Consider the following 13,199-nt stretch of genomic DNA (forward strand, 5'->3'; position numbering starts at 1 on the left):
AATGGAAGGCGAGTAAGATAAATTAGAAGGCTTGGGTATGAACCAAAACAAGTAAGATTTGGGCCTAAATGGTGGGAGTTTGTCGATTGCCGCCTGCTTCATGGTGCCATCCGCCATGAATTCTGCTTGAAGAAAGTTTCACCAGCTCCTCGGTCCTAACATGTTCAATGGAACTAAATTGTTAGGCATTGGCAGCAAAACATGAAACTAAGTCAGATTAGCCATCACTCGCCCACAAAAGTCAGGATTATCCTATTCCTTTGTCTAGTCATCTAATTTTTTTTTTTAATGTTAAGTTAATATGATGGGATGGGTCTTTATTTTTTGACTATGGCTAAGTGATGGGGCAGCTAAAGAGACAGAGACCGATGGGTGCAGGTTTGGATAGAAGGGCCAATAGGGCAACAGATTGGATATATACCGCAAAAAGTTAGGAACAGCGAGTGTGCAAGTGATATTCTATAATAATAGTCTTATTTGACTTTTCACACATTAATAAAGGGTAATCAATGTAATTCCATGCCATGTCATATGCTTTCAAGTTATTTTCAATGGTACCCTTGTTTAATGAAGCATACATCAAACTAGCAAAATTAGCCTAGGAGTTTATTCACTGCTAACAAATTTCAAATCTTGATGCATACATCTTTTTTTTTTAACATAGTATAGTAAACAATATCCGGATTTATACAGCATAATTAATTTTATTTTTATAAAGTATCAAAATAAAATCTTAAAAATATTTCCTTGATTACTTATAACAAATAGTTTATAGGTGAAATTAATGGATTTCTGATTAATGTAACAATTACTAACAAGTCAAAACAAGTTTTATGAATTATTTTGTTAATATAATGTTCTTTTAATTACCATAATCTTGAGATTAAAAAAATCGTTCTTTCCTAATTAAACTGAAAATGAGAAAATGAAATGATTAATGGTAGAATTGCTTGTAATGGGTTATTAAATTTAACATGACTAATTCTAAAAGAAAATGAAAAATTTGATGTAAATAAGGTTCTTTATGTGTTTTCTTGTTCTCTAAAATAAATTTGACAAGGTCTAAATATAATAATATGACATAGTTACCTGGAATCCTGTGCTTTTTATCTTTTATTTTTTATTTGAATAAACTTTAGAGTATCTAATATTATAAATGAAGGAAAGATTGGTTGGATTAAAATATTAAAGGGACAAGTAATTAGAGGTATAATAGGAAAATCAAATAACTAACAGTTTAATTTAATAATGAATAGCGGTTAATTTTGGGATATACTTTAAGAAAAAGAGGTGGGCAATATCTTTAGGAAGAAGGGAGTCTAAGTCATGTCATCTGTTTTCGGATTATTTTTTACTCTTACCCTCCATTAGAATATGAATAAGAGGTATAATTAAGTTGAATTAAACAAAAAAAGAGTTATAATTAAATGTATATATAATAAGAAAACCAAGTAATTAATATTTTGATGTTTTGATAATGGGAGAATATATAGTTTTGGAAAATTCTAAATAGTAAAGGGTTGACAGCTACTCGCGACGGAGTTTAGTGCTACTACAAAGATTCTATAATCTGTACCTATCATCCAAATAGAATTTTTTTCCTTATCATCAACTTGTTTTTATATATATATATATATATATACACATAGAATGAAAGTAGCTTTCATTAATAAATACCATAGTATATGTTCATCAACGAAACTATTTTTATATTGTTAAAGAATAATATAAATTATATCTTGAGATTTCATCTAATAGTTTAAATCATTAGATTAAGATGATTTTTTGACATGATATTAGAGCTTTATCATCAAACGATCATGAATTCGAATCTCACAATCCCTATTTATTTAATAAAAATCAAACATAAGGTAATGTAGACATGTACAAGTTTCAAACACAAAAGATTTTCACTTGAAGGGATGTGTTAGAGAATAATATAAATTATATATTGAAACCTCACCTAACAGATTAAACTATTAGGTTGAAATAGTTTTTTAACATGGTTTTTTAACACACATCATATGCAAAATAAAAACAATATAACGAAATAATTATTGTTATGTTCAAGTAGCTAGGCTAGGCTAGAGACATGACAAGCAATTAGATAAATTAGTCCTCCAATAGACTCTCATCCTTCTAACTATTTGGACTTCCAATGAAATTTTTTACTCCAGGCTGCTCATATTGAAACTTTTTTTATATATAATAATTAAGATATTATTAATAAAACCAGTTTATTATGGTAAATTAAAATTTAAAACTTGAAAGTATCGCATTAATTCAAGCTATCTTTGATCGTCAAGAGAAGGAGTCGTGCTATCAAATCCTATTCCTAAATATATTGTGATAAAAACTTCTGAGTCCAGTATATCCATAAAGTTGATCATAATTGTCAACAGGAATTTTCAATCTTCATTAATATGCAAACCACTACGTGCTAACTAACACAAAGAAAATTCTACCCGAATCTCTCAAGGGCCACCAAGAATAACACGGCCATCGTCTGCATGGATTGATCCTCAATCTAGCTGTCCAGCATCAAAATTCGCGAGTTACAATTTTTCTTCTTCTTCTTCTCGTACACATGATGTAAAATACGTGCAGCCAATTTAGACTAGAATGAAAGACGTCTGCAACTGCTAGAATTAAAGGGCTGCAATAAATGTAGGAAGCTAAAAATCAACGATATAATTGACCTTGCCATGTCTTGATCATCGCGTGCTCAAAAGAATCGAGTCTGGATGCGTATATGTGCTAGCTAGTTATATTCTACGAATTGTGGTCCATCGTAGGTTTTTAATTAATTTCCAAGTTCTCGAATACTAAGAAAAATCCAACCATAGATCGAACAAACCTATATGATCACAAAGGTCTCCATTTCAAGGCAGATTTGTCAAGACATCACTTAGCAATGAATGTTTACCTGCATGTAATAATTGAATATCCTTCTCTCTAAGTGGCCAGCACCATTTTTGGTCTGCTTTTAGTACTGGAGCCTGCATGTTTTCTAGGGGTGGGAAACTATTGAAATCAGACGGACGGACTTATGCGAGTGTTTGGATATATTCTCTTTATTCCGTGGTGATTTTTGTATCTCTCTCTTTCTCTTTCATACAAAGATGTGCTGAGCTGTTCGCTAGTAGCCTCCATGGAATTAACTTGTAGTCGAGTAGTGTCATGTGCAGAGTCATTATAGAACTTTTCTTTCTTTGCTTTTTTATTTTTATTTTTATTTTTATTTTGGCGTGCATGATAAGGCTACGCAACGATTGATGTTAATCTATCTTTTCAAGTCCCAGTCTAGTTGGACTTTAATTTATGCATGCTACAAGGAAAAAAAAAATAATCTTGTGAATGCATGCTTAAGACAGAGCTAGCTGGGGATAAATGGACTTCATTTCAGTAGCCTGATAATTCATTAAAAATCAAAAGAAAAAATAGCGATTTTAATTTTAGCTGTGAAAAAACCATCTCACCATAAATTGAAATAGTTAAATGAGATCTTGAAATAGTTTTATATAAATTCTTTCGACATTAATAAGCAAATGTTCTTCCTATATTTACTTAGTTAACACACATGCAAAAACACTTCGAGGGCTTAAGTTGGCGTACGTGTCATACCTCAAAGAAAACTAGAAAAAGGGAGATGCACCACGCATTTAAATCACACAAATCGGTTTAAATAACACAATGATACTATTTAGAAGTATAGAACTACGTACAGGGGAGTTTTGGTGCCTGTAAAAGAAGCACGCATTCTATATGATTGAAGGATTTTATATGCGTTTTCTACAGGGATGTCAATGGTATTCCCAATAGAATTTCTTGATATCCATACTCACCCATTATTAATTAGATAAAAAATTTAAATATTTATAAATTAATATTCATGAAGTTTCTGATATTCATGCGGTTATCTTCATATTAGATTCAAATAAATTTCAAATCGAATTTAATAATATTCATACTCTATCTACTATCTATTAATTAACTAAAATAATTATCCAAAAAGTATTTACCCCATTCAACATATTACTACGTACTAACAATCACAATCCGATTCCATCTAAGACATATCTGTAATATAGCCCAATCCCACGCACATCAAATCCTTAGTCTTTATTCTTACTTAAAATCATCAATTCTCTACGGCTAACTCTTCACAAATCCTCTTTCTGATACAAAACCTGAATTGTCCGGGATGTACGTACGGTCACAATTAAACAAAAATATAACGAAGTACCATATATTAATATAGTTAAAATTCTGAGAAATATTGGATGAAAGATTATGAAGTTATCGATGTCGATGGCTAGTATATATGCTGGTGCTCTTACAAAAGTAATGAGATGATAGGTTTCAAAGCTGGAGTTAATTAAAGTTGGGGGAAAAACTACAACTAGGGTTAGAAATTAATGTGACAAAGGGATCATGAGGAATTAGTGCTCGTGCTTATTGCAGCAATGACCAATATATCAGCTTTGATTAGCTCTCTACATGTGTAATGGACATGCAAGTATATATTGGCATTATCATGATTAGAAACCTCTTAAGTCATTTAAAGCACTTGTTCGTGCTCTCGTGCTCCACTCACTCCAAATATTTCTATCAAAAGACAAAAGCCTCTTTCAAGAATCAAAGTCTATTGCTCCATTATGATTGCCATTCGATTGCTAACTTTCTATTTTTCATCTAACCAATAAAATCATTATCTATATCGTCATTATGCAATCATCATCCCAATAATCATGATCAGGCTAGCTGCGGTACACGTATTAAAATGACAGGAAATACCTTTGAAAAGCAAATTCAATGGTGACTATAAATGAAGAAACTTCCTTCTTTGACAGGAGAGAATAGATGCCTAACTCATGGCTGCTTTACCTAGCTAAACACGGTGTCGACTGTGACTATTGACTTGAAACCCTAGCCAAAGTTGTTTTATCCGCAGGACTGGCTAGGGTTCTGGAAGATGCAGGATCCTGCATCTGGGCAGTGAAGTTGACATCTTCCCATCTATGCTGTGCCTTAATTATGCATGAGTTGAAACCCGCCGAAATCACAAAATATTTTGCTAGAAATATCTAATGACCTTATTAATTCACTTTGGAGACTTCACTGGGCGGTTTTTTGCATTCAATAGGTATGTATACCTTCCATCTCAAAAGAAATATGAACTTCTTGCATTGGCATGTTAAGGAATGCTTTAGCTATATGAGAGGCGACGAATGAGATAGGATAATCCAATCGAAAAAATTTTACCCGTGAAAAAGGTACAAAACATGGACCACTGGCTTCATGATTAGTCAGGATCGCAAGGGTAGCGAAAATTGAGCTGATAACAGGGACAAATAGGGTGGCACCTAATTACGGAAATCTTTTGAGATTTTGTGTCACCAATGTGAAAGGAACAAGAGAAAAGCCCCCACAAAGGAGAGATGGATGGACTCATCTAACAATACACGAGGTGGGGTTTGGCCTCAAGCAAAGCATAATAAATCCAAGGGGATATTTTCTTATATATTGCTTAAACCTCTCTTGGGTCTACGAAAAGAGATGTTGTTGTCGGTGGCGTTTTTGGCAATTGAAGGATTGTGCTCTCTTCATTTTTCATGGCCTTTATGCACCACAAATCTTCTGGACAGGAGAGCGATTTCCAGTAGGGGATGTGAGGCCTTAGCATTTCCTTACCGCCTACTTCTGTTACTGTAACCTTACAATCTTTGGTCTTTGTCGCCATGTTGTGCACAAATTGGCACAAGTCTCCAACCAGTTTTCCTGATAATGGTCCTTCAAGGTGCAATCCATACATGAAGTAGAATCCAAATGGACTGAAAAAATCTGGTATTGCAGACAATTTAAAACATGGAAAGATTTTATCAATCAATCTTGAAATCTTTGTGTATATTAAGCAAGATAAGGGCGCTTTCCCTAATCTTAGCTTGAAGAGCTCCCCACTGTTCCATACACTAAGCATGGCCCAACTACTTGGAAATTTCCCATCTGAACCAAAACCATCCCATGACTCACCTCTTTGATAGGCCACCCAAGTCCCCAAGCTTAGCCTGTTTCTTAGTATATTGCCTATATCATCAGGGAAAAACTCGGTTGAAGTCATTAGCTTGCGGTATAGAAACTCAGCTTCTTCAATCCTGAGTTTCGCGACCTCAGTTTTTGATGACAAACGCAAGGCTCGACGATCAACTGGATTAACAAGAATCGCCGGTGTCCTGAATTTGGCATATCCAAGCTTTTTTATGAAGAGATTAACTGATGCCTCATTATCTTTCTCTGTAGCCATGTACGCGTAGTCAACATCGTTTGCAACGAACCATTTTTCCAATTCAAGCACTAGCCTCAATCCAATCCCTTTTCTTCGATGAAGCGGTGCAATTCTTAAGCCTAACACATAACCCAACTTGGCTAGATTCTTTGGAGGTTTATGGACTGTTGCAAGCTTTATAGAGCCTTGAATGACACCAACCAGTTCGCTGCCCAGCTCGGCTATCTAACATGTAAAAGAAACAAGGTTGCAATATTTTTTCGTCAATAAGACATCATTGTAAGGGCAATGGATGTAACAACACATAAGATATATCCGATAATGGATATAATGAAAAACAAAGGAAAAATAAAGGAGAATGACGATGATCAGTATCGTGAGCACGTACCAGCATCTTGTACATCGGACTGTTTTTGATTCTACAGATGGGGTCACCCATAGTATCTGTGAAGAGAACTACTCGTTTAGTCGGGCCTACCTCACATCTTCTCTCAAGATCTTCCACTCTAGCTCTATGAATTTGAACATCGTAGCTTCGTATTTTAAGTTCTCCGTACACCATTTTTCTCACTTCATCAAACTTGCACCATAAATAGCAATGAATTAGCGACCGGCATGAGAGAGTGGAGATACGAGCAAATATAGCCTTTTTATTTATAAGAGATCGAAAGAGAGCCCATACACATAAGATGAAATATTGCAGCTAGCAAGCATATTGTATATTAGCTAGTAATATAGCTAGGAAGGAAATAATAGGTTCTTTGTTCTACCACTAACTAAAAGAAATTGTCCTGAAAATTCATATTGATCATCATTTATATGCAAAGGTGGGAAATGTGGAATGTTATCTCTAATCAACATCAACATTGGGCTTAAACAGTAATAATAATAGACAAAAGGTGGTTAATAATAGGATGTGTCTTTTTGTCCTCAGCCTTTTGCCCATTCTTAACTTAATTAAGCCCTGTCCACGTTAGGATCACCTCAGGCTCACGCCACCGTGCACACCTAAGAATATGTATAGTTGGCCAACCCTCATTTGTCAATCGATTGTCCAAATACGATTAAGCCCTCTGCCCTCCAACCGAAAAAAAAAAAAAACCTGTAGTCGCTCAGTTGATACCATACATGTACAGGTACGATTAAGCCCTCTGCCACCTAATTGAAAAATAGGTATACTGTCCCGTCGGCAGGTCATAAATATCTTCAAATCTGATCGTAGATTAACGATTCTCGACAAGAAGTTCATTGTTTTAATTTTATTGAATTATCAGATCAATCTTTTAGCTATGTGTGTTGCGGTTGGCCTAATTAATTAAAGGAGTCTAGATTGTGTCGTCGGCAGGTGTACACCGTGTATGTATAATGCATGGTGGCGACATATAATTAACTAACTAAGTGCAGGGATTAATTAATTGGAGGGGGGGTTTATTAGCTTAAGCTTTATGCAAGAGGAGAAGTCCCTTTCCTCTCACACTGAAGTTCTTGCATTTGTAATATATTTTATTCTTGATTTGTTTCTTTGTGTGCTGTGTGCGGTAACGGTGGTCCATATTGGCTTCCTTTTAGACGCTTAGATTCGAAAGTGAAAGTAACCCCACTATAAAACCCTAACTCGCTCTCTACTGCTTACAGAAAAGCTACATATATATAAATTAATGATAATGCTGCTCTAACGTGCCCTGTATATGTGTGCGCCAGCAAATTTAGCTTGCAATAGTCGGTCCATATCAAAGCCAGTACTATTGGCTTGAACTTATAGATCATGCCGAGGGACGCAAGGCAGCAGCTGTTAATTTTCTGGCAATGTACATTGGATCCGGTTTGTGCGTTGGGTTGCATGTGGGCCACTCGGTCTCGAGGCTTACTTATTCATTTGGCATACGTAACTGTGGTATGTGGGAAGACGCAGTGGCCCAGAGGACCCAGGAGACGAGAGAGAGAAGGAGGCTGTCGTGAGTAGCTGTCAAGTTGATTGGTTTGGGTTTGCAAGGAGCCCACGATCAGATGGGGGTGGACTTGAGCTCTATTGTAGCCCAGCAAGATGCTTTGGATGTTCATTAATAAATGTTCCTCGGCGTAGCGCCACTTGTTTTATCAGTTCTCTCCACTCGAACAAGGAAAAACAAAAGAAAAAGGAACGACTCCTCCTAATTTTTAGCATAAGTTTTCCAAGACCTAATTAGGAATTTAGTTTTTGTAGTGTGCGAAAAGGTAGATGAAGAACCATTAAGACAAAAAAGAAAAGACAAAGTTCATTAATAGATGCGGTACCGTCTTATACTTGCAAAGTTAATTATTGCCATGTCTCTATGCTTTAGTTAGTGTTAGAATTATTAATCTTCATCTTTGGGAACAATGGGCAGAAAAATAAGAACAGAAACGTTTTCAAACGATTAGCTTATACCAGCTGGAATCAACATATAAAAAAGAGAGAAGGATAAGGAGATATATATAAGGAACACAGCAAGAAACCCTAAAATATATGATCACATTGCAGAATTAGACTCTAAACATCTCACAATTAATTACACATAAAATGTTTTACGAAACCCTAACCATTCTTGTTCTTCTTCTCTCGCTGTTTTTTTATGGGCCCTTTATTTAACTTACTCATATGGTTCCACCAGCCTCGCTTTAATATTCATTATTCTTAATCTAAATCACAATCAATCCACCGCACCCATTATTGCTTAGAAAAAGACACGTGCTCCATTTATGCGCCATTAACCAAATGCAAAGTGCACACGTGTAGGAAGCCCCCCCCATTATCACCCCAAAAAAAAAACACAAAGGTCCCTCCCACTACATCTTGGCTAAAGAAAATATGGGTCCCTGCTTCACTCATGATGATCTATTTTGTTTAAGATCGAATGGACTCGTACTGTTTTTTGATGATTTTAACTCTCCCACAAAGTGCTAAGTGTACGACATTTATTTGTCTTCTTGGTGTCCTAATATTTCTTTGCATGCATTATGTTGTCTGGCTACATCTACATGCCTTTTTAATTAGATGGACACTTTTGAGGGCCAAGGCCATTTTTTAATGTGTGGTACCACTCCAAAAGTGCTTCAAGCTTTCTCGAGGGAGGGAGCATGATAACTCCTTGCTTTTATGCTTCTATTTGCATCAAACTTATCTACCAAAGTGCTGCCGATATGCCCTATGAGGAGAGACCTTTGGAGATGCGACCGTACGTGATGTGTTATTGGACCAATGTGTATGTACCAATTGTCATGAAATATAGGAAGTGGGATGAAAGCTAGAGAAGGGACCAGTTCTTAATCAGATTTGTGTAGGAAAATCATGGAAGCTAGATCATGGATGAATAACCCCAAGATACCACCATCTGAATCTGCATTAAAAGAGAGTGGAAGAGAGAGAAGCGAAGAAGAAAAGGAAGGGCACATTACACACCAACCAATTAAGATCGATACCATTTTCTTATATGCCAGCTAAAGACGTCATTTTGCAATGAAAAGCATAAAAGAAGAGAAAATGGTTACGCTACATGTATCTGAACTACACACTATAAGCTGGTGCTCTAGATGTCAAGTAGTGATCACTAATAATTTGCCTTTTTTTTCCTTCTCCTTCTCCTTTCAATGAATGAAAGATTTCACTATAGAAGAGGGCCGGGGCTCAAGATCGAGAGAGAGCTCACTTCACCGCAAAATTAAGCTTAACGAACAAGACTTTTTCTGAAAACCAGTATCGATAGATACTAAAACTCTATCTATTGCAAATTCAACATACTTCACGATTGTCAATGGCAGCTTTAAGCAATCAAGAATTATATACCTTACAATAACTAAAATTGTTGGTACGATCAGCTGTGCACTGCTCTTATTTCCTTTTTCCATACAGAGCAAATGAAATTACATCAAGCAATCCTCAATCTATTAACTTCAAATCTGATGAGATACGAATTTATATCATGGAATTGTAGGCCAAGCTGGTATTGAAATATTTGATTAATTTTTTTATTCTGACAATATCATCTATTAATTTTTTCTTGCTAAAATATTCCTGTAAAAGATTTTTTATATATATATTTAAGGACTACCTGATGATTAAATAAGTATTATTTAAGAGAAAAAATAATTATATTTAGAACTGCGCTTAGCCGAGCTTAAAAATAATGAGTTATTTTCCCCGCTATGATCATTCTTTTAAAAGAACAAATCCAAAGAAAAAAACAATAAATGCTTATCCATCAAAAACTCATTTGATGTAGAGAACTTCTTGCAAAGTGGAATTCATATATTGCACACTCCACCTGACCTTTGATTGCATCGAATTTGAAGATTCGAGGACTAAATATCCTTTACCTTAGAACATGAGAAGAACAAATGATTTTTATATTCAATTTCTCTTTTGTAAAAGACGCAATTAGAATCAATTACCTTTCCTAATAGAAAGTCAATTCAGAATTGCAAGCCGTTAAATAAAACTATATATTTAATTAGGGATATGAAAAGTTTTTTTTAGGAAGTTATCTCAAACTCTGTATAGAGTATATTTATACCCTCATGTCTGAAGGACTATTATATCATATGACCGAAACTATAAGCATTTATGTAAGTGGCCATAAGACATAAAGTTATCCTCAACCAAAAAACCTACATGTGATCATGGTGCCTTGAGAGGTGCGTAGGATAACATCCTGCGGATCAATCCCTCATTTCCCTATTTAACCCCCTCCTGTTTCAAAGAGCCATTTCGCAAGAGTCCATAAAATATGGGGAGGATTCCAAGTCACTTGTAGGCCCATTTCATGGTCGCCGTATACTTGTTTGGGCCCAGAATCTGCAGAGGACTTCAGCCTGTCTTGTCCAAAACTGGCCCATATGATTCTTCTTGGGGCCAGAATCTTCACATTGTTTATAAAAAAATTGAAAGTAAAAAACAACATTTATGTTATTTTTATTTTTTCTCGTTAATATTAGAATTTGGGATATATTTTCGCACACTTTTCTTCACTAGCACCCAGTAACATGGGGACCATTTCCTTGCTAGACGTCGCAGTTCCTTGCAACGGAGCACCTGCAATCATATTTTTTCGATTATAGATGCCATGTGAAAATATAAAAAGAACCAGGCAATTTCTTTTTTAATTTTAAGAATATAGAACCAGCCAATGCTGGGCCGAGTTCCAGTAGAGAAAAACAAACATGGTACCGACTGAAGGGGGACAAATTTTGTTCCAACGAGGTGCACGAAAAGCATCAAATATTTGGTTTCAGAGGGGGTCTGATATAGAAACACGTAAGCACCAAATCAGCTATATGCACAGCCATATGGGCTACAAATAAAATTACAGAAACACGTAAGCACAATGGCATATCATCAAAATCTAAAAAAAAATCCAAATAAGATCCTTGTGTTTATACAGAGTTTATTTGAAAACATGGTTGTGATTATTTTTTAAAGTGTTTTTTACTTAGAAAAATATGTAAATAATATTTTTTTAATTTTTAAAAATTATTTTTAAAATTAATATATTAAAATAATTTAAAAATATTAAAAATATATTAATTTAAAATAAAAAAAATTTCAAATTTTTTCAAAAACACTTCCCAAATAAACTACCAAACGGACTCTCGCCTGGGAAATCAAAGAGGGATTCCTGGTGCATTATTTGCCTGTGGCCTGTGGGTACGAAATATTCTCTGGTGACCTGCCTAATGTCATAAACAGGAACAATAAATCGGGGTTACTTTCATCTGGCTGTGTTTGGTAAGATAAATGCATTGCATTTAAAAACATTTTTCAAAATACATGTGAACTGAGAAAAAAGTATCAAATTTAATATATATATTTTAATTTAATTACATTTATTATATATATATATATATATATATATATATATATATATATATATATATAAACCCCGCCTAGGCCGCATGACGAGACGCATACCAGATTTTAACAACAAATATAACCTGCAGGCTGGAGTACTGGTCACCCTCTGTATCATTAAAGAAACAAGAAAAAGCTTGTGGACCCGTTTAATCACATCATGGGTGCAAACGTAATTGGCGAAAATCTGCAAATGTTGGCCCCTCATGTCACATAACAGGGCTCGAGTTTATCCTGTACTAATATTATCCATTATTAATAATAAAAAATAAAGTTTTTTTTTTTTTCTAATATGCCTTATGTTTTTTCCAGACTTTAAGAGTTTGATATTCCATTTACAACCACGGTTTCATTACTATTACTATTCCTTAATTATTACTGTTGCTATTACTAATTACTAACAGCATTTAAATATCTGAAAGAAAATCACCTGCTTGTAATGTTTACGTGAACAATAAAAGTAAATTCTTTTTTTTATTTTTTTTCTTTGATTTTTTTAAAACTTTTATCTCTAAATAATTACATAATTTTAAATTAATTTTCATAATTAATTTTAGTTTATTTTTATAAGATTATCGTAATCTCAAATAAACATCATGATATTTGATCGATGCTAATTTTGTGAGTGATTATTTTTATTACTATATAATTAAATAAAAAATATATTTTTTAAAACAGAATTTTTAAACTTAGTGGAGTCCATAATCAGGGTCGCAAGTGTGGCAGGATAAGTCGTGAAATCCAGATCAACTTAGTATGTGATTGCCTCAATATTAAAAAAATTATATTATCTTGAAATATTTTTTTAAATACAATTTATTTTTTTACCTATCATTTAGATAATCTTTATACTTATCAGATCAATTAAATCACATAAAAAAATAAATTTATTAAATTCGAATAAGTTTATGATCATTGTCATGGTTTGACTAATTAAACTATAAAGTATGAGTAAATCTAATATATTATAATTTTAATATTTAAATATTAAAAGATATTATATTGAATAATTTTTTAAAGCTAAAATATATTTTTATTAATCATCAAGTT

At 34.0% G+C, this 13,199-nt stretch overlaps 1 protein-coding gene across 1 annotated transcript; it reads right to left on the bottom strand.

Moving 5' to 3' along the window:
- Positions 1-4,629: 4,629 nt before the first annotated feature.
- LOC133679178 (probable N-acetyltransferase HLS1-like) lies at positions 4,630-7,044 on the bottom strand. Its single transcript, XM_062101693.1, has 2 exons — positions 6,675-7,044; positions 4,630-6,511 (listed from the first exon to the last, which is right to left on the bottom strand). The coding sequence occupies exons 1-2, from the start codon at positions 6,846-6,848 to the stop codon at positions 5,531-5,533; spliced, it is 1,155 nt and encodes a 384-aa protein (XP_061957677.1). The 5' UTR covers positions 6,849-7,044; the 3' UTR covers positions 4,630-5,530.
- Between the last annotated feature and the right edge of the window lie 6,155 nt (positions 7,045-13,199).

Source organism: Populus nigra, chromosome 19 (genome assembly GCF_951802175.1).
Source record: "Populus nigra chromosome 19, ddPopNigr1.1, whole genome shotgun sequence".
NCBI classification, from domain to species: domain Eukaryota; kingdom Viridiplantae; phylum Streptophyta; class Magnoliopsida; order Malpighiales; family Salicaceae; genus Populus; species Populus nigra.

Excerpts from the sequence above, each read along its gene's own strand:
- LOC133679178 (XM_062101693.1), bottom strand. The coding sequence starts at position 6,848 with ATGGTGTACGGAGAACTTAAAATACGAAGCTACGATGTTCAAATTCAT. Across the intron at positions 6,512-6,674 it reads GTCCGATGTACAAGATGCTG|ATAGCCGAGCTGGGCAGCGA; the intron begins GTACGTGCTCAC and ends TTTACATGTTAG.